Source organism: Schistosoma haematobium, chromosome ZW, assembly GCF_000699445.3.
Source record: "Schistosoma haematobium chromosome ZW, whole genome shotgun sequence".
Classification (NCBI taxonomy): domain Eukaryota; kingdom Metazoa; phylum Platyhelminthes; class Trematoda; order Strigeidida; family Schistosomatidae; genus Schistosoma; species Schistosoma haematobium.
This window is the reverse complement of record NC_067195.1, coordinates 56,891,816-56,915,492: the sequence shown is the minus strand read 5'-3', so window position 1 is coordinate 56,915,492 and position 23,677 is coordinate 56,891,816. Positions and strand designations below refer to the sequence as shown.

The window sequence follows — 23,677 nt, the reverse complement described above, 5'->3', positions numbered from 1 at the left end:
ACTTGCCGAACTGTCTCAGAAAAAATTCACCTTACACTCATGAGACCAGTCGTCTATCAATGTAGCTGTGCTTGATTGCAAAGAGAATTCGTCTAGGGTGTTACAGGTTATTCCAGCACTACACAGGTTTCACTCCAGGGTAAGGACATTACCCTCAATTATTCAACTACCAATATGCACTTGATTTATATTCCAGTTGTTGTTGTGGACTCTGATATCTAAATTTGAGCTTACCAGGAGACTTACACAACCAAACGAAGAGCTTTTCGCACAACATGCTTTCATTTTATGCCTGGTGAATGAGAATTATATGGAATGATCACTACGTAGAACGAACAGAACCATGTCTATTGATTCCTTAGTAGTAAATGAACCCTATCGACTAAGTTGCAATGCGTTGCTACTTTAAGTGACTTAACATAGAGTGTATTTTGTTTGAATATTGGGTGGTTGGTGAGAGAACGGAGACCTTGGCTTCGTCCTGGTTGGGGGTAGTCATCGAGGCTTACATGCAAATAACGCTCCCCCACATGGAATTTTAACCCACATCGGTCTGAGATGTTGGTACTGAGCTGTTCGTGTTTCGACAAACCTCCTGATGTATTTACACTGACCAATGAGCGGTAACCGACATCATAATTGACTAGTCTTTAGTGCTGACCTGAGGTAACTAAAAACTTCGACGCTTCTGGTTTTCATCCAGATACAGGAAACACTAAAGCAAAACACGAGTTTTTGAGAGAACACGCATCCGTAATATGATATATTACCTAGAAGCGGTACGGGAAAGAAGCATAAGATGGAATCCTATGTTTAGGTATGAGGGATGGGAAAAGCTATATTTGCTTATCATCACATTATTTTTAGCTTTATGAATACCTCGAAAATAATGTCCTTCACTTACTTCTTCACACCAATTTTTGTCATAAGCTAAAAGGTGTCCTCCTCGTCCTTATTATATACCTCCAGTGGTTCGTTATGGTGACTCATTTTTTGTTGCCCCGATTCATTTGTTTGTTACACATAAACCGAAGCTGCTACCTTGACGCGGTGGTCGGGCTTGCCTATCGTGATGACCCAACCGAGCTATATTGGCTGGAACATATGTTCCTGTAGGTTCTACCATGCCAGGCAGGTCGATTGGAGAACGGTAAGACTAAAAGCAGCAACTCAAGTTCTGAGGGCGAAGTCGTACTGCTGACTGTAGAGGGGTGTGACAGCAGTAAGGTGTTTCCCTCGGACAACCAGCATGACAGCGATGCTGCCTTCCCACAAGGAGGGGTGGGGTTAGAAAAGGTCGACCCTAAAAATGTCACACCTCACCTTACCTCACGGATTTCCGTCTCCGGCGGTAAGGCCCTTTGAAGAACGGAGCTAACACGTTAAAAACCTTTTACGAAAAGGCCGTGCGCGACCGGCTTCAAGCAGTTGTCCCTTGGGCTCTGCGGTCACGCTCCCAGGTCGTTAAGACCAACACTAATCCAATTTCCTTTTCAGGTTCCTCAAGAAATACCCTTCCACGGTGTTGGCAGCCGGGAAGTGATATCAGCCCTCGTACCCGTAACAGCACACGAGACCAAGTTGGTCACATTCAAATCCTTCCTACACATAAACCGAAGAAAGAAATATGAAATATTGAATACTAGATCAATGATATGAAGGTTAGGCGCTTACTACGAGATATCTGACGGTGTCACATATGGGTACTGTTGAGGAGACCTATATACTAGGACGAAACGGATATCCATTGCTTTGAGATTTTCAATAGTTGTTTAATTAACAGCAGTCTGTGATGTACACTACAAATGAACAATCTTAGCAAAATTCCTAAACTAGCAATTTATTAATAAACTAGGATAATAAACACAGATACAGAAAGATGAAGAGAATTAAAGCTAGTAGATAAGAATGGAATAATTTTTTAGAGAATATACATATGATTTAACAGACAAAGAAAAGATACTACAATGGAATGAGAAAATCAGTAAAACAAAGTTGTGAAGCGAATGAAATATCAATTACTCCAATATATTTCAGCGAACAAGTCAATCATTCATCTAAACTGTTGAGGTTGTTAGTTTAAAAATATCCACCATTATTTACATGATTCAGACAAATCAAGTTCCAGCAGGTACGGTGTTAAATATGTTATGATAATTGATGCACCTACACACAAAATGTGAAAATAAAAAAAAGAGGAAAAATGTTTTTTAAGAAATACATAAGTATGTTTTTGATTAAAAACAATAAAGAAAATGAATATTACGAACAATCAATAAAAATCTTTGTTATGAAGTGTATAATAGTCTAAAAATGGTAACACTAACGAAGTTCATGTACATGTGAACTAGTATGTGTAGAAAATTCTGTTGAAATTAATTAGGTGGTCATTGCAGTTGAGTTGAAGTTAGAATAAGGTAATAACTTTTAATCGTTCAGCATATAGCTAATGATCAAAACAGGTTTATGTTTACGGACTAATTTTTTGAAACAGGGGAAAGGTATGCACAGATTTGTGATTACACTCCAATTATGTTTCTTAAGAAAACACCGATAACACGTTTGTAATTTGCACTTTTGGTACTGTACTAATTAATATATATCATTTAGGATAATTAATTTGTTACATAAATGTGCATAATGTGATAAAATGAAGTCTATCCGAAAAATGTAATTTATTTGCATTTTATGTTATTTTTTTCATAAATAAATGGTAAGACATGATTACAGGTTATAATGAAACTAGTTGCCTTTTGGAATACGTTTTCTTCTGATGCAAATCATTTAAAGTTAACATCAAGTAAACCAATAAATTTGATCTGAATATCTATGGTCTGATCAATAGTACTTAGACAACAATTATTATGAATAGTTTACCAAGATGCAGAGAAAAGTTATATATAATTATAATCTACATCAAAAATATTTCTAATACACACAAGAAATATTGGTTAAAAGACTGTGAACGGAGAATATTCTTTTCAATAAATTCTCTTCAGGCTCTACAATTATATATCCAAATTAATGATCCGAAGAGTGGCCAGGTTTATGGCAAAGTACGACGTTGAAAGTTATAGCATGCGAACGGCGGAAGCAGTAGCCACTACGATGGATACAAAGAAATATCTTCAACTGCCTCTCCTACCTTGGCTTACCACAGAACCAATTAAATAATAATTATAGCTATTGAATGACCTAATTTGAGTAATGTATCTACAACCGTTCTTAGTCAAATACAATTGTCTGTTGTATTTATTCACATATCTTTGTATTATTAGTGGTTTAGCATTATTATTAATGTCTCGAATACATGATTCATTATATTAGCATTCATTCCACATTACCATTTCTTATTAATTTCAAATAAAATTTTTACATAATATAGTCTTCCACTAGACATTTGATCGAATTTGTGATTGCACTATTATTTCTCTCACCTTGTCTGACCCATATTTATTCCGATCATGAACAATCTTATAATTTCGCTTAACGTATAAGCCGATGTAAGTTAACATTTCATATGAGCTATCTCAACATTAACAATTTTATTTTACAATTGTACATTTACATGTTATTACTGTAAACGATGTACTTTGCCCTAAATCTGACCACTTTTCAGATCATTAATTTGGATATACAATTTTGTAGAACCTGAAGAGGATTTATTGAAAAGAATATTCTTCGTTCATATAGTAGTCTTTTAAGATGATGGGGATTTTTAAACAATCAAAATATTGGTTACTTCATGAGCATAAGCAAAAATCGTCTGGTATTGAAATTTACCCGCACGACGGAATGCAGTCATCAATTCTAAGGCGGCTTGCTTTAAATCGATAGCTCCAGCATTTGCGGCATGTTTTAGCATTGCGTATTCACCAGAAACATGATAAACTGCTAGAGGATGATGAGGTAGCTGAAATAGAAAGAACAATATCAGTAATGAAATAAATTGTATATTTATGTAAGAGCTATTATGAGTTTTTTTTTAATTTTTCCTAGGCGTCTGAATAACTTTAGCTGGATATTAGCACGCTACTTGTACAGGTAATAATCGTCTCTCAAGAATAAAAGAACTATTTGTAAAAACAATTAGGGTATTTTGATAAAATGAGTGAGAAATTCATTCTGAAGTATAACCTATGCTGAGTAACTGTTTTGCTTCTTATATTAACTATCACTTTAGGTTGAGGAAAACCTATATGAATGTAAAGTCACTGCATCAGATTGTTGAACAGCGTGTGCAAATTCAAGATTAGCGTTCAAAATCTTATCCACAGTAGTCTATTTTGAGCTTTATTTTTATGTGCTCTAATATAAACGCACTGCTAACTTTCATCTTAGTCTGTAAAATTATTATAAGTGACCACTTGTTCTAACGTAATAGTCTTGAAGAGAGTCTGTGAGTACATCGGTTCAATTTGTCACAGCCCATTAGTACACCGAGATGAAGTTGTCAGGTCAAATACCAGAATAGTAGATGTAGTAACAGTATCAGTGGTGATAGGAAAGATTAAACATTGAAGATACGATTCAAGAAAATATAAATTAGTGAAAACACAAAAAAGTTATGAGGAATTTAGAATTTAAGGATTTGGGGAAAAACAAAGAATGGATACACCTGCAGCATCGCAAACGATTTTGAGCTGTCATTCAGTCTCTAATTATTGAATAATTTATAACTGTTTTAGTAAATTAAGGTGTTCACCCTTTAACGATATTCTTTCCAAAATGGTTTTTCACACAGGAAAATTTACCTACTAATTTGCGATTAACTAAAAATTCTTAACTCATACTCAGAATACTAAAAATGTATGCACATGTTTTAGTTGTCAACTTCCGAATGCGATTTCAAACATGGGTATATCACAGAACATGCCAAAGGGTTGTTTGATCAGACGTCACGGCACAGAGAGTGTGAACCAATACAATTTGCTGTAAAACAAATGACTATTATCGTCGAAATACCAATGCTGCATAGATAGTACATCCGAAGAGTTAAGAAAATCACAGGACACATCAAACAAACACAACATGGACATACCAACTGTCGTATCTCATTTACAATATCCAGATAAGGAAGACCAGGTTTTACCATTATGAAGTCAGCTCCTTCGTTTGCATCGCGAATCTGGAATGCGCAAACGTTAAAAGCAAAACAAGGAAATAAAAAACGTTAAGAGATTTTTCGCAGTAATTATACAACGTATTTAGTATAAAAATGTGATGCAACTAATTAAGTGTCTCAACGTAGGACATAAATATTGTCATTGAAACTGTACTGTGTAACAAATCCAAAAAGAATATACCATTAGATGGGTAAACTGATTGATTAGATAAACGAAGTTATGCTCTGTTAATATTAAATTCTCTGAAGATAAAAAAAATTGAAGCAGTGTAAGGTATCTATAATTTAATTAACCATAGGACTTGATTATCAGTCACACTGTAAGTGTCTCAAGAGTATTCAGTTTATTGCTGTTTGCTCAGTAGTTTATATAAACATTCCTTGACTAACGCTTCTGGGGGGATGTAGTCTTAACTTGTGGTAATTGGTCTACATAGCCAGTTATAATTACACAAAAATGATAATGACGCAGTGACCGCACAAAAATTAGATGCTAAAGCATATGACGATATATTTCCTCAATGTCATTAAACTATCATATTCAGGGGGTTTTATTTACAAAGTTTATGCAGGTTGAAATAGAAATTGTACCTTAACTTAAAATGAAAAAATGAAAACTAACCGGTTCAAATATGCTTGTTTTAATTTACTTTTGGTAATGAGAACCATATTACCTTTCCTAGTTTGATGATATGTCTACAGCGCGATTGTTAACATCCTGTAGTATGACAAGTTAAACCGATTTGCTACTGTGTTTGATTCTACAGTCAAGTTATATGATTAACATGAAGATTAACAGATGGGAATTGGTGAATCCAGTCTGAAAGTTAGATATGAAATCACTTCTAGTAAACTATAAACTATGAAGGACCTTTCATTTTATTGATAAATTTGAAGTAAAACAAACGTTATATTGAAATAAAATCACGTCAAATTTCAAATTCAACACCAATTCATTTAAGAAATTGTCTATGAATTTAAACCCATTTGAAGTGACAGCCTGTTAGTTTGAAAAATGATCATCTAAGACTTACAGCAGCACGCAGAGCCAATCCCTTGGCACCAGGAGGAAGCTGGTAATGCCGACGGTCTCCAAAAGAAGGTGCAGATTGAGCAGCATCTCTGAAACGTAAACGTATTAATTACATATCACACTTAGTCATCAGTTCAGACACTATATTTTATGCACTAAAAATCAAAAGTTTGAAACCCACTTCATCAACTAGTCACTAAAATCATATATTACAACCTCTTGTATCTGGATTATTACAAAGACCCATAATTTGTTTATTTATTTGAACACATTAATATTGGTATAAGTGGATACCAAGTATATATGCGCCACACAAAACAATGAGAATTCGAAGAGAAAAAAAAACAGTTATCTAATGGTAGAATTCATCCTTGATCGCATCCGGGCTGCAATCTGTCGGAGCATAGGCGGAGATGACGAATAGACATCGTTTCTCACGCCGATTTCTTCTCACTTTGATGGAACTTTCCAATCTAACAGCACATAACCGACTGTTAATGGAGATCCAATCGATTAGTGCTGCCTCAGCTCTAGCGCTTAGTGCGACACCAACGTCAGCAAGACCAGACGATGCCACAGAGTCCCCGGATAAACGTACGTAAAACAAGCTTCTCGAAGCGACAGATGGAGAGTAAATTTGTAGTACTTCACCAGAGTCTTGAATATGAGTCTCCGATAGACAACAAACATCGATATTAAAGCTCTTATCAAAATAGAAAAGAGCACTCATTCAACGACTAAAGCATCAAGATATAAAGCTAGGCCAGTTCCAAAGAATTTTAACTAATAATCTCGTCCTGATGTTTCCAAGCTTTGGAAAAATACGAGGCTAGAAAAATCCCATACTACTGACCTTTATCTGTGTCGTCAAATGAAGACTACATTAGGTTTTTTTTATTTCAGCTGATAGTACCAAACACATACCATTATTCATCAAAATAAGTCACAAAACACAGAGGCACCACCTAACTGTCAGTAAACTCGACACCTTATCTGGGAGTTTGCAGTGCCTTACACACACAAGTTTTTAGGTTATCTCAAGAATTATTTTTACCTGAAAGGACCGTACAAACAAGATGCAAATTTGGCCGAATAAGACATAACGGCTACCTTTCCACTGAGACCAATACTTTGTATAGCCGTCTTGATTTTTTTCACACGACCATCCATCATATCAGAAGGGGCAATAACATCAGCTCCTGAAAAACAAAGTCAACGTAAACTGTATAACAGATGAGTATCTACAGCCTATTAAGACGTCAAAAACTAAATGACAAATCGATATCTGATAAGTATGAATAATCTAAATGAGCGTTTTTTTTTCTTACAGAAGTGCTAGACAATGATGTTACACACAAAGAAACTTTTCGTGTTTTATAGAGACCATCTAATAAGATAGCATATTAAGTCACAGTCGGACACTCCCAAAATCACTGTATGGATTACATTTAACACAAATGATTGTACCACGATCTGGATTACTGATGCAGCTAGCTCCATTAGTTCTAATAACAGATTCCTCAGTGACTATTTAACTACCAAGACTATATTGACCAGACGTTCTATTTACTCTGAAGAGAGGTGGGAGAGTGTATTTTATGGGATTGATTTTAAATGGGCCTAAATCCTGAACATTTTCTTCATAACGAGGAAACCAAAACTCATCAAATCACCCAACGCTTTACTAGGGCTCATAAAGAGTGAACCCGGTAAAACCAGGCTGTTTTTAGATCTGCAATTGGATGTGTTGACAAAATACTCACCCTTCTTCAGGTTTAAAAACGCAGACATACTTAGCGATATTGACCATAGCGGTATATATTAATAAATAGAGTTTATGCGACTCTGTTGACCGAGATTCTGTGAAAATATTTGGCATTGAAAGACGTACCGAATAAGTACATAAAGCCTGTGAAAACTTTCCACTTAGACACTATTGGTCGAGTTAGAGGCTACGGCTATATGTAGACCTTAAGTGGTGTTCGTCAGGGTTTCCCACTATCTCAATTGTTATGTACGCTCATTATAGATGTCACTGGAAGTAACACTCTCTTCACCTAACTTTTCGTAGATTAGTACCTCAGGATGTTCATTTACAAACTCAGAGTACGCAGATGTACTCCTTTCTGGCGAAGACGCTAATAATATTAAGTCTTTCGATCAAATTGAGCAACAATGCTAGCGTGTTTAGGATGGGTTTCTCTCCCCCCCCCTAAGTGCTAAATGTTGCTTCAATACTAGTCTGTCTTAACGCCTCAATTAGTGATAGGGAGTGAAGTAGGTGAGTACGCTGATTACTTCACTTATCTTGGAGGTCTCGTCAGTCTTAGTGGGTTGGTGCCTAACCGAATCCCGACATGGACTCAAAAAACCCGGGTAGCATCTTCCATTTTGCATCGCTTGTGATGTAGTAGAGGTGTCCGCTTGTCGACTAAATAGTGTACACTATGTAGTAGTAAATAAAAAACTATAGTAGACACATTCAATTGTTGGGACAGCTTACTTAATTAATTCTGATTTATATGCTCAGATAGTATTAGTATTCTGGTATTATGTGGCCTTCATAACCCAGTAAGTAAACCAGTACACGACAGTTACATTTAGTAAAAAGTACTCACCTTCTAGGGCAAATCGTTTAGATATTTCTGCTAAACGTTCAAGAGTCCTAGGTACATCGAGGCACCCGTCATCACGTAAAACACCTAAATTATGTTTAAAAACAAATGTTACACAGTACCACAATGGCCACTGTCAGTATATCCACACAAACAAACATCACAAATCACTATTAAATCCGGAAATTTTGACTTCAGCAACTTGATTGCCTGAATGACTGGTGAATTTGGTGTATCACAAGCTGATCCTGTAGCATCTTTTTGGTCTCTACTGATTGTCCCAAACAACAAAACAGATTTCAGTTGCTTGTCCACCAAAGGTGTTAAGAACTCGATGATTCGGTTGTATCCTATTCGACGCTGGTCTATTAGACTAGTAATTATTTTATCACAATCGGGGTCTTGGCTGAATGGATGAGAAAACAATATAATATACCTGAGGAAAATTGGATACACAAGATTCTCAGCACTGACCTTATAGTTTGCGGTATGCCACTGTCTGAACAACAAATTCGAGTATGATGAATGGAGGGGATGAGTAGAATGCATTACAAAGTAAAATACTTTGAAGCTTTTGATAGCTTTCAGTAGAAGTGAATTGGTTATGTGATCTGCAAGATAAGAATAATAAAACCTGATTTATGAACAATTAAAAAAACAAACATAATTATGAGCTTAATGAACCAACCATCTAGTAGAATAAACGACTATTTTAATTTTACATCTAAGCAATTGAAACGGTTGTTTGTGAGGATCTGCCACATACCAGACTGCGAAATGTAAGCATTCAGCGGCCCTGTTTGTTAATCATAGACGACGAAATATGGGTAACGAATGATTGAAGTATCTCAACCACTTAAGGTACACAACCTTGCCATGAGATTTGTGATTCCTGTCTACTTTGTAAGTGTATTTGAATCCCGACACAATATTACGAAGTTATTATCACCATCTTCTATACATTTTCTTAGGGTGATAGCAATTGTCAAGGCGTGTACCATATGTAATATTTAAGTGCAATAGGTTTACACGTTGGTTATTACTCTAACCCCATGACAACCTATCTCAAAAGTTATCGAGTTATTGTGTGTAACATTTCTAAATTTTAACGCCATTAGATTAATTTGTAGCACCAACCAAAACCTTTCGTTAACGTCCAGAATAAAGAAAAAAGCAAGCAGTAACCAACCCTGACAACTGGCTTCTGAACAAGGACGATGTGACATCGTCGGTTAGGACGGTGGATGTTAGTTAAGAACATGCACTGTAGTGCATTATTTTGGTAAGTTGTGATTACGTAAAACATCTTTCAGATGACTTCCAGGTAGCCGAGGAATTGAAGGCAACATTTACCGGAGATCTCGGTAACAACGCACACATCCAAATGGCACGTTTTCGTATCAAACTGAAAAGTCTAAGTGATAAATTGATAATTTTCTGCATTAAAGTGTTAGGGCAGTAAAACGAAAAAATGAATGACTATTTGTACACGTCTGAAGAATTACAGGTAGCTGAAGTGAGGGCTGGATGCATTCTAGTTGTTACCAATCGTCAACATCTTGACTGGTAACTTCTCATCAATAGCTAAATACACCATTCCCCCTGACGGTGTTGCTAGCGAGTAAGTTTTATTCATAAATTTTATGGGAATAGGTCGCACACTTGTCCCTTATCCACTAACTTTGAAAGCGATCAGTAATCTGTCGAATCATATCAATAAAATGAATGAGTACATGATAACTTCATCCACTGTTGTGTAGGACAAGAATAGTTGCAGGATTGCCTTTTTGTTTGGAATTTCCGTTAAAGAAACAGAACTTGGCACTTTAGAAGCTGCATTACAAGGACAAAAATTTCTAACCATGGTATTGATTTTCAGAATCAATCAGGACAATATTTCTTTATTAATGACAAGGAGAAGAAGCAAGTTTTAGTTATCCCTGGCAAATGGCTGGTGGCCAAGGAACATTGTATTGATCGGGATGATGTGACAATAACCGAAATCCTTCAAAGTATTGGTTGTAATAGCGGCTTTACTTTGAAAAAATGCACCGTACTGCATCGTTTCGGTAAGTTGTAACTACTTCTTTCATTGATTTCAGATGATTACCATGAGGTCGAAGAAATGAAAGCATCTTTCACTATAGCACTAGGTTATAATAACAAAAAAGCAACTGATGACACGCTACCGTGTAACTTAAAAACCGAAAAGGTTAAGCTGTTCAATGCACGCAATTCACTTATTGTCAGGACTGCAAAACGAACATTCAAAGATTACTTGTGCACTACCGAAGAACCGGAGGTTGTTGAAATCGAAGCTGGGTGTGCACCATTGGACTTACTAGTGGTCAACGTTTTGACTGCAAAATTTCCACATATAGCGAGGTATGTATTTATTTAATAAATGCTCATAAAGTAGTTCATCGAAAACAGAGGTTCTCTTAACACCGCTACCATGTACTTCAATGGAAGTTAGTGAAAAGTTGTACTTAATGTAATGGTTGCACACTGTTGACAATAAAATGATGATGAAAACAATCAGCGATGTCTACAAAGATGGATAAAATGTTTGATTGCATGGAAAGCTCATCCATTGGTGTGAAAGAAAAGGTGCAGCGACCACATAGACACCCCAAGTCTCGTATTCCCATTACAAACACATGAGTTGCGTACTTTGGAAGTTGCTTTGCAGGAGCTCAAGTTTCGTGATTAGTTTGTAAGTTCTAACAGGTGTTTCAAAAACTTTTAGGTGGCCAGATTGCACGAGATCATGTGTGATGATGCCCGTAAATCAACCAAAGCATATTTACGTTACTTGCTGTCGCCGGAAATGGCTAACACATACGCTTTACATGGAACTAGTAGTAAACTGGATATGTCATTACAGATTCTACCAGACGATTCAAAGCAAGTTCACACTACAGTATTAATATATTTGTAGGTGTTCTGGGTTCCCGGTTCTGAAGTACAACCTGTCCGGAAAAAAAGTAGCGCACGCCATGGATGTTGCAAGCCAGGCTTTCTTGCACGACGCAAGAGATAAATTAAAAAAGCGTAGATGATGATCCAAAGAAAGGGTGAGCTCAATGCGCTTTAGGTTTGTGACTAAATACTGGTTTTTGTTTTCATATTAGTTTGTAATAAACATTTATACTGAAACAACTATTCCTTGTCCATCTTATTTCCAACTGGCTTTGCAAATGTCCAAAACGTAACTAAGTTTCGTATTCGGACTATTCACAATATTGTTCTACCGTTGGTATGTCAGCAACGTTCTACATAACATTCAGGTTTTGATGATTGCCATGAAATTTTTTTGGGTAACTAAGGAACAAACTTTCTTTCTGTAGAACATTTTGAATGGTAGTTCAGCGTCTACGTAACGTACTTCCGGTACTAAGAAATAGAAAGTCTATTGTTTATCAACAATTTGTAATTTATTAAACTTCAATAAACATTTAAATGTGTTAAGAATCAGTCTTTTAATTTCAGAGATAGATCGATTTTCGTTAGGTTTCTTTGGCACTGTGTTCACTGTTCGTAATTGACAAAAAGTGGAATACCTGGGTAAAAACTTTTAGGTAGTTATTATCGACAGGCTTTTCCGTGATATCTGTCGAACAATGAGAAATAATGCGTTAAATGAAGACAGTTTGGATTATATCACTGAAATTGCGCCAAATTTTGCGGTTTAGTAAATAAGTAGGGACGAAGTTCCCAAAAGCGTAATAAGATTCTGCGAAAATATTGGTGACGAAACCCCATGTTCAGGGGAGATTTTGGGTAAAAACTCGAAATGTACCCAAAATTGTGAAAAAAATTGCAGTTTCATAAACAAATACAGGCCGATTTCCCCAAAGTGTAATAAGATTTTGGAGAAATTTAGAGGAAGTCTTGGGGAAATTTTGGGGTTTTGATTACATTTCCCCAAAATTGGAAGATTCGGCTATCATATAAATGCTTGATACAATTGGCTGTCAACCGTCTCATCTCGTTGTATTCAACAACATCAGTCTAGAACAAAAATCTAACTCTAGATAGGATGAACTAATGTGGTCATCTAATATTTTGATCGTAACAAATACTCACCCTCTTAGTGTTATCTCGTGGTAAAAACGGCGTGGAAATACCCAGGTCAAATCAGCATCCTTTGCGTCTCCACAACCTTGAGAGGCTTGGCTCAAGGCGGGCATTCCATATATGAGTTGCTTGAGGCTGGTTGAGTGTGTTAGTTTGCATAGGTTTGTGGGTTTTGTGATCTGTTGACGTCCGATAAACTAAAAAGTGTTGTTGAGAACCATTTAAGGTACATTCTCTTTCTTTTCTCTAGCTGGAGGTCGCAGCTACTGGGTTTAGAACCATCTGAACTTTAAAATGGACATTCACTAAGTTAGATACTACCATGTTCACCACAGTATGCACAATCTTAGTGAGAACTAAGCTTGAGAACTGCGTTCAGGCTGCAAGCTCCTGTTTAAAAAATAACTTGGAGATCTTAGAAAAAGTACTGAGGGCAGCTACCCGTGCAATTCCAGAACTCCGGGGTTTACCATTAAAAGAACGATCTTATTTCTATGTACAGAACACTGAGAAATGATTTTGGACCTAACTTATTCTCTTTTTCTTCTCACGAGATCGGGACATCTCAGAGGACATAGTAGGCGAGTAGAAAAGCCGAGAACGAACAAAATACCCATGGCATACAGGTTCTCACACCGAGTCATCAATACTTGGATCCTGCTGCCCGAAGCAGTGGTGTCTGCACCTTCAATTGACTTTTTCAAGAAAAGACTGGACACTCACAGAAGCATACTAGAAAAGGAATAACATAGACCGTATACCTTTTGTCCTTACTACACAAATCTGAGTCCGTAAACACTCGATTTCTTATTAAATGATTGTCCATTGGAAAGCTTTCGTTATACCCATTTCATATTAGACCCGAAAGATAACATCAGTAAATATAATGACATACAATTTTCGGGTTTGTCTACTTATATTGGTAATAATTTCAAGTTTTAGGGAAAATGTCCTCCATTGCTTGATAGAGAAACACCGGAAGAGGTGAGAACTTTCACGTACATTGGCAGCATTATCGACAAACAAGGAGGATCGGATGCAGAAACAAAGGCAAGGATTGGCTAAGCAAAGCCGCATTCCTACAAATGACGAACATATGGTAGTCAAACACAACTGTCAACCAATATCGAAGTCAGAATCTTCAATACGAACGTCAACACAGTTCTACCGTGCGGAGCTAAAACTTTAAGAATTCCCACAATCACCACCAAAATAGCGAAAGTATTAATAAACTGTTATCTACGTAAGATAATGAATGTCCTTTGGCCGAATACCATGAGCAACAGCCTTCTGTGGGAGAGAACAAACCAGCTTCCAGCTGAAGAGGTAATTAGGAAAAGACGCTGGGGGTGGATAGGACACGCATTGAGGGAATCATCAAACTGCATCTCGAGGCAAACGTCGGCTTCTAATCCTGAAGGTAGACGGACGAGTAAAGCCGAACAATACAATGCGTCGAGAATTGGAAACACACGTGAAAAGGATGAATAGCAACTGGAAAGGATTACTCAGGACAGAGTTAGATGGAGAATGAAGGTGAGCAGCCTATGCTCTTCGACGAGGAGTAACAGGTGTAAGTTGCTTGTCAAAGTTTCAGCTCGGGGAATGCTTTGGTTGATGTTAGTGAATTGTTTAGACCACTTAGACTGAACAAACGTTTCTTGGTTAAGAATGACATCCAAAATGCGTCCAATGAATTTCACAGTGTATGATATATAACTTTATAGTTCTGTAGATGACTCACAATTGTAGCATTTAGTCTGTATCAGGTCCATCTGAGTTATGCTAGCTTCAGACAGATCAGTTTGTTCTTCTTGAGTGACATTATTATTCGCTTATTAGCCTTGACTGATTTTACATGAGCGTATGTGTGTGTATCGCTCACCCTAGTCATGACACGTCTTTAAATTATTTTTATCTACCTATAGATATTGGGTCACGCTTTAACAAAACGAGTTGACTCTTTACTTTTGTTCGCCGTGCTGTCCAATTTTCCATTTCGGATCTATTTGGATACACCACTGCTTGAAAAAAGTTTATCCTACGCAACCTGTATTTGGCTTATTATTACAGCCGTCACATTAAAGGGGTTTGCCTAGCCATGTCATAGGGCTACCAATCACTAGCTATATGCATAAGGTGGGTAGTGGCAATAGAAAAATATAAGTTTGTTGTAATAAAATGTGTAGTTAGTGTTGAGTGAAAGCCTCAGAGAAATGGAGTTGTTGAAAAACCGTTGGAACTCTAAGTAATGGGTTATACTGTAGGTCAAAGTTCTGTGATGTTTGTACACAACACTGCTTCCTTTGTGAATTGTTCCGCGGTTGATTTAAGTTCGGAATACTGTACTGTTTAGCTATCTGCTTCTAGTTTCGATTCCAGGATTGCCTTAGTCTTGCGTTTGTGTTATTTCTGGTTGTTTTCCATTACTTTCTTAAGTAACAGTAAGTGAATTGTGTACGCTTACTGGGTCTGACTCAACCTCTCTTTTGCTCTTCTATCTTCCACCCTCTTCACTCACGCTAATCTGCATGCTCCCTTGTACACAAACTACATTCAAGCTGGACTCAAACTAGTATACATACAGTACCTTCGATTGTGCTCACCGATTTCTCTCTGACTTGTATATATGTGACTAAAAGACTACGAATTGAACTGTTCTTAGTACTGCTAGTTAGCATACAGAATTCGATTACTTCTAGTGATAATAGTTTCCCGAAACGCAAGTCAACATTTCACCTATCCTAGGATCCTAACGGATTTTTCATAACTTCTTTCAGGATGATTCAAAATCATCCATGTGATTGCTCATGGGTTGTTTGTTATACATGATCTAGGAGCTTATCATAAGTGTAGAGAGAAAATCTGAGGTCCTTCCCGTTGTAATAGAACACGTGAAATCGTACACTGGCATGGAAACAACCGTTACTGATTTAAAAACAGTGACATTGTGAGTAGCCATCGGTAGGTGTGTACTATTATACTTTCAGGTCGCGGCTCACGGCTGAAGGTCATTGGTATACTACGATGAAAAGAGGGAATAAGAGAGTATTGTAATCATAGTGACAACGTCACCGAATCTGTTGATGCAGTTTTTGCTAGAAGTAATTTGTGTTGACACAAAGTACAATGCCAACAATCAGAAATGAGAATGTTCTATAGTGAATGTTAGTGTGTAGTTACTCGCTATTCTAACGCAATCAGAGATGACCGTGGCTGAGCACATTCAGTAATGTTTGCCTAGACAAAAAAAGGATTTCACTGAAAATATCGTACGTATATTAAATACATTTGCTGAACTGATACCACGTTCTCTAATGACTGGAGCTTTCGTAGCAGACTGTGCACATCTTGAAATCGTGGCTTCTAGACATTCCAACGTAATTCTTTGCACTTTTTTATGTGTTGTTCACTTTGAAAGTTGTTAAACTCACAAGTCCTTTGATAACGTTGCTTGAAGTTAGAAAGTTGTATTCCGAAGGTCCCCGCCTGTTGGTTAGGGCCGAGATAATGTTTGTAACTCATTCATTTTGTAGATTTGATCAATATTTCAGGATCGTTAGCACAAGGGGTAGACGTACTGACTTATAATTTCATAGGCTAACGTGGCCAAGCCAACTTTAACTTAGACTAAAGCGACCACCTATGACCACTATCAAAATCATCTCATGTGGGACAGTAGAGTTCCGTTTGAAAATATGCTTCTTAGCTATATCCACTATTTCTGTAGCTTCTGACAGGAAGCATGTTGCACACCAGCAACACTGACACACCAATATGAATTCTCACCATCTTTTAGGGGACGAATATATTAGATGTTTCATTAAAGTGTTGTATCATGCCAATAGGCTATTTCATTACGGCTGAAAATCCCGTGGAGTAATGACATCACAGGAGGTTTTACATGTCAGGAAACCTGAACTACAGTTTTCCGTATAGGTCTACTCACAAAGCTTTACACCGTCCAGTAATCAGAAGTAAGAACACCTTTAGCTTAGTTAGTGGCCTACAAAAGCTTTCAGTTGATGCTCACACCCATACAAATAGATGTACTAACGAGATTATGAAAGACAACGCAAGTTTATTATGAATTTTCTAATTTAAACGACAGGAAAACTAAAAACATACATATGAAACTAAATATCTGCTAGCAAAAAATGCTGTTTTTTCTAAAGTAAAACGTTCTGCCATATGGATTTGTAACAGAAAATACTTGCAACTGGAATACCAACCGTCGAAATTCGGTTCATCCTGTAATGTTCTCCTTCAATGGTAACTCAATTGCCTATTTTCAACGCAACTTAGAACCTTCTTCCGATATTGAAAGCCAAGAACATGGATTTTTATTCACTAATTCGATGAATCAGCGGGATTATTCACAGACCTAACATCAGCTGTTGACAAATAATAAGTAATAAATCATTTGAAAGCACACTTGAAGTACTATTCGGTCGTGTCGTATTAGTTTTCCATTCGTAATTTTACCGGCGAATCTAGATGCTTTTAGTAAGAAACGGTGTAAAGATGGAATTCATAATCTATGCTCCAAATAAACACTTCATGAGTAAATATTATTTGAGTAGACAGCTAGAATAATGGAGAAACTCACTACTTTCATCATGATCATTCACATGTCAGTCTCCGAAATACATGAGGCTACTGTTACTGAAGACCGTCCCTAGAGAAAAGCCCAAACTTTGGTGGTGGAATATATAAATAATCGTACCATCTTATAAGGAAACAAGGCCGTTTGTAGTAAACATGCCTGAAATAGTTCGACTAATTCCTTATGTAAGAAATCTGTCTAACCAACTGCGCTACGCTAGTTCTTGGGTGTTCGCCCGAAATTTTTTAAATATTTTGCTGAAGTCGCCGAAATTCTACAAAGATGGAAGATTAGGACATCTTCAAAGTTGAAAAAGATCCCTCTGCAAGTGAATGAGCTAGTGATGCGAACGTCTATAGACACTTGAACAGGTACACTATAGTATAAGGAAACACCAAATGAAGTAGATGGTGAGACGTGTGACAAAGTTTAAAAGGCTCGTTAAATCAGTGAAAACACCTTAGCATACTGCTTAAAATGCCTAAAATAGTGGTGGAAAGGACAACTTTTTGCCATCCAGTGAAATTATTTCATCGAATGTATCAAAAACTAATTCTCTCTATGTTGAGCACATACGACAAGCAAACTAATGTCGCTCCAAAGTCCTAACCATAACACCTTAATTGAGATAAACACTTACTTCATAACTCAATATTTTCTGGAGGACCTAATGAGGTAACTCTTCTCTGTGAAGTTCATTCACTAGGATTGCCACATAGTATCTTCGTTTTACAGACGATATTATTTCATGATAGAAACCCTAACAACAACCCTTAGCTCATAACTATATGTGGAACCTGAAAAACATGTTTCTGTCTGTTAAAGGGTTAGAGAAGATAAAAAGTTATTATCTACATAGGCGAGTCTACATAACTGTTATTTCTCTCTACAGGTAGAGAAACCTATAGAACCATCAAGTGTGTAAAATCTGTTTACATTTTGTAGTATTCGTTCTCTCTCCAATAAACTATTCGGTTACACAAACTGTTCATTAACTCGCTTTGTGGGGCACTCGAAATCACATGCAAGAGATTCCAGTTACAATTATCGGATTACCTGTCACATTCGCTTATTGGTTGCTAACGTTTATTTTGATCACCAAAAGTAAGTGTTTTTTGTGATCTGGTTCTTCTTTTTCAGTCTACCACACACACGTCTCCCTAGTAGCAGAAGTACTTTCAGGTTAGGTGCGAAGGGCTTCCTCTCATACTTTACTCCTGGACTTAAAATTTACTACACATGGTCTTTAGATAACTGTAACAGTAGACAGATAAGCAAAGGTGTCTGCCTGCAAATTAGTTCAGAGGATATTCCATGTTAATAGTAATGTGATAAGCCCATACAGATAAAAAGGATCATGAGATAGTGAAGAAGATTTATAGCTCGGTTTAATGATTTTGGTGGAGTTTTGTTCTTTGATCTGGATGGTTTGGTCGTGTAGTTAACATCGTTCTTCTGAACGGCATCAACAACACATGCTTCACAAAAGCTTACTTGAAGTTTGTCCTGATGATGTCGGTCAAAAGAACGATGAATGCTCCACGACCAAACCACCCAGCTTAGAGAACAGAACTCCATCGAAATCGATCAAATGGAGTTTTGAAAAGTTGAGGCAAAATCGCCAGTGAGAAGCATTGAGGGATAAGTGGAAAACCGGAGATGAATAACGACATTCTGAAATTATTCAGATCTAACACTTAATTTCCTGAAGGAATTTCGGCAGAAATGCCTACTGCATCACAAATGCAGTTTTGGTTTTACAAGTGGTATCAATTTCTAGTAAAACCGGTAAAAATGCTTTCACCCACTGTGATGAATTTGGGCTCAAAGTGACGCTTCAAACTGTAAGTGAAATCATTCTATCAATCAACTGGTTTGTGATAAATACATTTTCCGTTGTATCCCAACTTCGTGACTCAAAATAAGTCGCTTCTCCACAGTAAATAAATAACCAAACTAAATTACTACAAGTTTAAATATTATCTAACTTTTTACCCAATGCTCAGTTTATCCAAAGCTGCCAAGTCTTACCTTGGGGATGGTACCTACAACTGGTTTGCAGGAGGTAGGCGATCGTTCGAAATCACTTGATCTCTAATTGATTAATAAGGTATTTGTATAGCACGGGTTAGACCTGGTGTCTATGATTTGCAGTAATAAATGAGGAAAAACCGAAGTTTGCGACTCAACGAACGACAAATGCACAGACCACCGTTCCTTTTGGAACGATCCCGGGAGGTTCAGTCTCTAATAAATAGATAAAGGCCTCTAATCGAACTTATTAGAGACCCTGGCAGATCAAGTTGGATGCGATCAAAGCAAACATCAAGAGTTTTCAAAGAAACCAAAGGCTTTCTCTTAGCCACAGAATTTCGGCAGCATTTACAGGGTTTTCCACACTGTCACGTCGTTATTTATACCGGGTCAACAAAATTGTTCTGCTGTGAGGTTAATGGTAGCTCGAACACCTGGGAGCAATGTTCTGAAGATATTGAGACGGTGATGTTTTAGCACTATTGGTTGATATCTACCAGTGGATGTGATGGTAAAGTTTCCTAACATGTTCGCACATGTTAAACATGCAGTCCGAGGATTATTGACAACTCATCAGTATCTCATTTTTGAGGCTGGGTAAGTCTAGGTCGGCTGATTCCCTGGAAACTGTCCGAGGAATTCACGCAACACAAGAAGTCGACAGCAGCGTCGTTCGCCAAAGAAGCATTTTGTATGTCCGGAGCATACTGTGAAATGTAATCTAGATGTTTTGACACCCGAGAAAAGCACTTTTCTGAAGATAAATCTCCGGAAGCCGTCAAGAGTTTATTTTTAATGAAACGGGTGAATTTGTAAGATATAGGTTGCGGATTGGTATCAGTGCATTATATATGCAACCAGGATTATAGAGTAACCTAACACTTTGGACATTAAAATGAAGATTATGCATGGTAGGCTATTCGGTCAATGTTGACTGATTTTTTCATATTTACAGCAAGAACAGACAGGCATTGCTGACGTTTGCAAAGGTTCATGGTAATATTTTATCCTCAATAAATTAAGTCGCATGAGACATGCCAATTAGCAGTCTAGGTCAAATTGTTACAAATGCCATTTAATTTATTAAGTTCAACTCCTCTATCCATTTACTTTGGCCGTCTTCGTGCAGAATCAGGCTGACGAAGTATTAATGCTAAATAGTCGATTGTTGAATTCAGGGTGAATTGCGCGGCCTAAGAATGGAGCGCCATATGTGCTCTGTTTAACCAGGCTGCACGTATGGTAGCAATACTTCATGCGACTTTCACTGCACGAAAGAGACGGGAGCCTCCATATATTTTGGTGTTTACTTGTTACCAATCTCCAAGTAGCTTCTGTAATGAGATTTATTGTAGAAGTGGTCTACATTAAAAGCATGAAGTAAGGTGTAATTTCGAGTCATGCTTTGGTTGTATAAGTTGGATATTATATTACGACACTAGGTTAAACGTTCAAAGACGTGACATTCAGAGCATTATTTCTTTTATTTTGATTATTCGCTTCAAATTGACAGTTGTGTTAACCAAAGTTGATGCCAATACTGACAGTTTTTAAGGGAAGACCAGTTTTGTCTCCGTCTGTCTTGGATTTCACGATTTGAGTGTACGATGCAGTACTTTTGTAGTGAAAAGTATGTTTGGAGAACTCTATTGTTGAACCTAGCCACCGCCGTACCAAGTTACTTTGCGTGACAACCTCGTAGGGTGATCTAAAGGTACCGCAATAGTTCAGTCTTGATCATTTTATCTTAAGCTCATTTTGTTTTAAAATCTCTTACCAACGTGATTCGATACATTGGCTATCATCCACATAAAGCAACACTAATCTGTTCACTAACCATACATTCAGTTCACTGAATACACCTAGTTTATGCAATCCACAGACTTCATTAATAATTCTTGAGATTTTAAAGGAAAAAATTGTATACCTTCTTTTGAATTGTATTCCACTTTCTGTGGCTTCTGGAGCGGTTGTTTTTTAGCATCCCATGTTATGCAAAACTAATCAGAGCATCAAGTTATGTATTTTGCGACCAATGATAAGCCTACTACATTCTGACTAACTTTCATGACCATACCTTTGGTTTCATCAATATATAAAGTTTTCCAGCTAATATGGCACGTGATTTCGCAGTATCTCTTGATCGGGCATACCAGTGACCTCACAAAAGGACCAAGTGAACTAAATGTCTAAACATCAAGTTGCAAAGCTAACGTTAGTTAACATCGTCTCGAAGATTGCTCGCCTTTATTTGAAATGACTTTTAACATTATGATACGTTCGTACCCTGCGCTATTAAAGGACATGTCAGACTTTAGTATTAAAATCCATACTCTGATTTCTCTCCAACTAACTAAAGTAAAAGAATTAGTTTGCTAATTGAAGCTCTAACGAAATCAACCTCAGCATCATCGATAAAAAAATAGAACTTGTCATCGATTATAACGATAATATATTCCTGACAGCGGAAGTGGGCGCCACTTTAAAGCTTACTTACTTCTGTTACTCCCAATAAAGCATAGGCCGCTGGCCAGCTTTCTCCAACCCACTGTGTCCCGAGCCTTCCTTTCTAGTTCATTCTTCTCATGTTTGTCTCCATTACTCAGCGTAATGAGTTCTTTGGTCTTCCTCTTTTCCTTTTGCCTTGAGGATTCCATGTGAGGGCTTGTCTTGTGACATAGTTGGGTGCTTTCCTCAATGTGTGTCCTTCCCACTTTCAGAGCCTATTCCTGATTTCTTCCTCCCCTGGGATCTGGTTTGTTCTCTCCCACAATAGGTTATTGCTAATATTGTCCGGCCAACGGACCCGATATATTCTGTGTAGACAGTTGTTAATAAACACCTGTATCTTCTGAATGATGGCTTTCGTAGTTCTCCAGGTTTCCGCCCCATACAGTAGAACTCTCTTGACATGTGAATTGAACATTCTGACCTAGGTGTTGGTTGACAGACTGGCACGATCTCGGTATTCTTTCGATACCACGAGATCGTCAACAAATACATCTCGACTACAGCCATCAACTGCCTTCTGATATTTGACCTACGGAGGATCTTATTAGTTAACCGGCACGTAGTCTTCCTGCAGTGGTGATCATAGTCAACCGCGACTCGACGTCACACTACAAGGTCATAATATAAATATTATAGTATATACACTGATTTAAAATGATTAGGATTTGTGAAATGTCTTTTTTCTGGAGCACATATTGTAAAAATGCATTGCAATTCCTTAACCAGAGTTCATACTGCATAATTACGTGCATAATTACCAAAGATTGACTACAAAGGTGAGCATGTATCTATAGTAATTCTCATCACAAGTTTCCGGTTGTGAGCCTGACGTTAAGTGTTTCCTCGCTACCAGATTGTGTATAAAAGAACACAAGTTCTGGGCAAATTAAAAGTCTTCGGATCTCACTAGATCTGAAATTCATTTAACTGAATATTATGAATTAAACTTAAGCTGAAACCCAAACATATATAACTGCGCGTTAAGTATCAAGCGCTTGTTTGCAGAATGAAAACTTTTAGCGTTAATGCAGGTTTATTGTAGCTAGAGACAGTAAAAACAGAGTCATCTTCACCTGCAACTCTATATCAACTGTGTGACGTGACCTCGAACTGGAAATTTCCAGCTATATACCACCATTTCAGAATATTTAAGCATTTTCAAGGATACGAGCGGCGTCTTCACCCCGCTGGTAGATAAACCCAATAACAAATTGGGAAACCATACTCATACAACAGTCGAACTACTGTGTCGTAAGTATAGCTGTCCCAATCAAATGCTGTATTCCTAGTTTCTTCATCATACATGCACCTAATTCGTGTAAACACAGGACTTGTGGATAAGTCACTGGATCAACGCTAAGCTGCTTGCCAAGAAGGTCAAAGATAATGTTATGATTTTAAGTATCTTTGAGGTTCTATTCTCGTTTAGTATATATTCACTTATCTTTATTATTTTTCTTTTTTTAACCTTTCATCACGGGTACCTTATTCTTAGAATGTCTTGAATTTTGCTATTTAGTCTGTTGAGCTGCATACACAAAAGTGTTGCCACCAGTACCAACATCATAACTACAAGGTATATGTCTAAATTCAGAGGTTTATAACAAGTCGACAGTCTCTATTTCTACAAATAGGATTATAAGAAAGCTAACGACTACATCAGATTAAGAACC

At 37.2% G+C, this 23,677-nt stretch overlaps 1 protein-coding gene across 3 annotated transcripts; it reads right to left on the bottom strand.

The window, feature by feature from the left end:
* Positions 1 to 1,427: 1,427 nt before the first annotated feature.
* On the bottom strand, positions 1,428 to 13,096 carry MS3_00003968 (uncharacterized protein). Of its 3 annotated transcripts, none has more exons than XM_051211845.1 (9): positions 12,863 to 13,096; positions 9,210 to 9,384; positions 8,896 to 9,179; positions 8,777 to 8,860; positions 7,213 to 7,357; positions 6,160 to 6,247; positions 5,042 to 5,128; positions 3,784 to 3,913; positions 1,428 to 2,166 (listed from the first exon to the last, which is right to left on the bottom strand). In XM_051211845.1, the coding sequence occupies exons 2-9, from the start codon at positions 9,320 to 9,322 to the stop codon at positions 2,096 to 2,098; spliced, it is 1,002 nt and encodes a 333-aa protein (XP_051071954.1). In that variant the 5' UTR covers positions 9,323 to 9,384; positions 12,863 to 13,096; the 3' UTR covers positions 1,428 to 2,095. The 3 variants fall into 3 exon arrangements, with proteins under 3 accessions (XP_051071954.1, XP_051071955.1, XP_035589722.1); XM_051211846.1 differs by having other exon boundaries at positions 8,896 to 9,209; positions 9,248 to 9,384; XM_035731756.2 differs by having other exon boundaries at positions 8,896 to 9,384; positions 12,863 to 12,925.
* Between the last annotated feature and the right edge of the window lie 10,581 nt (positions 13,097 to 23,677).

Bases quoted from the DNA above. Each gene is read 5' to 3' on its own strand.
- MS3_00003968 (XM_035731756.2), bottom strand. From the start codon at position 9,322: ATGCATTCTACTCATCCCCTCCATTCATCATACTCGAATTTGTTGTTC. The intron at 8,861-8,895 runs GTACTGTGTAAC...AACATAATTTAG, and splicing joins TACTGACAGTGGCCATTGTG to GTGTTTTACGTGATGACGGG. The intron at 2,167-3,783 runs GTAAATTTCAAT...TTTTGTGTGTAG, and splicing joins GACTGCATTCCGTCGTGCGG to GTGCATCAATTATCATAACA.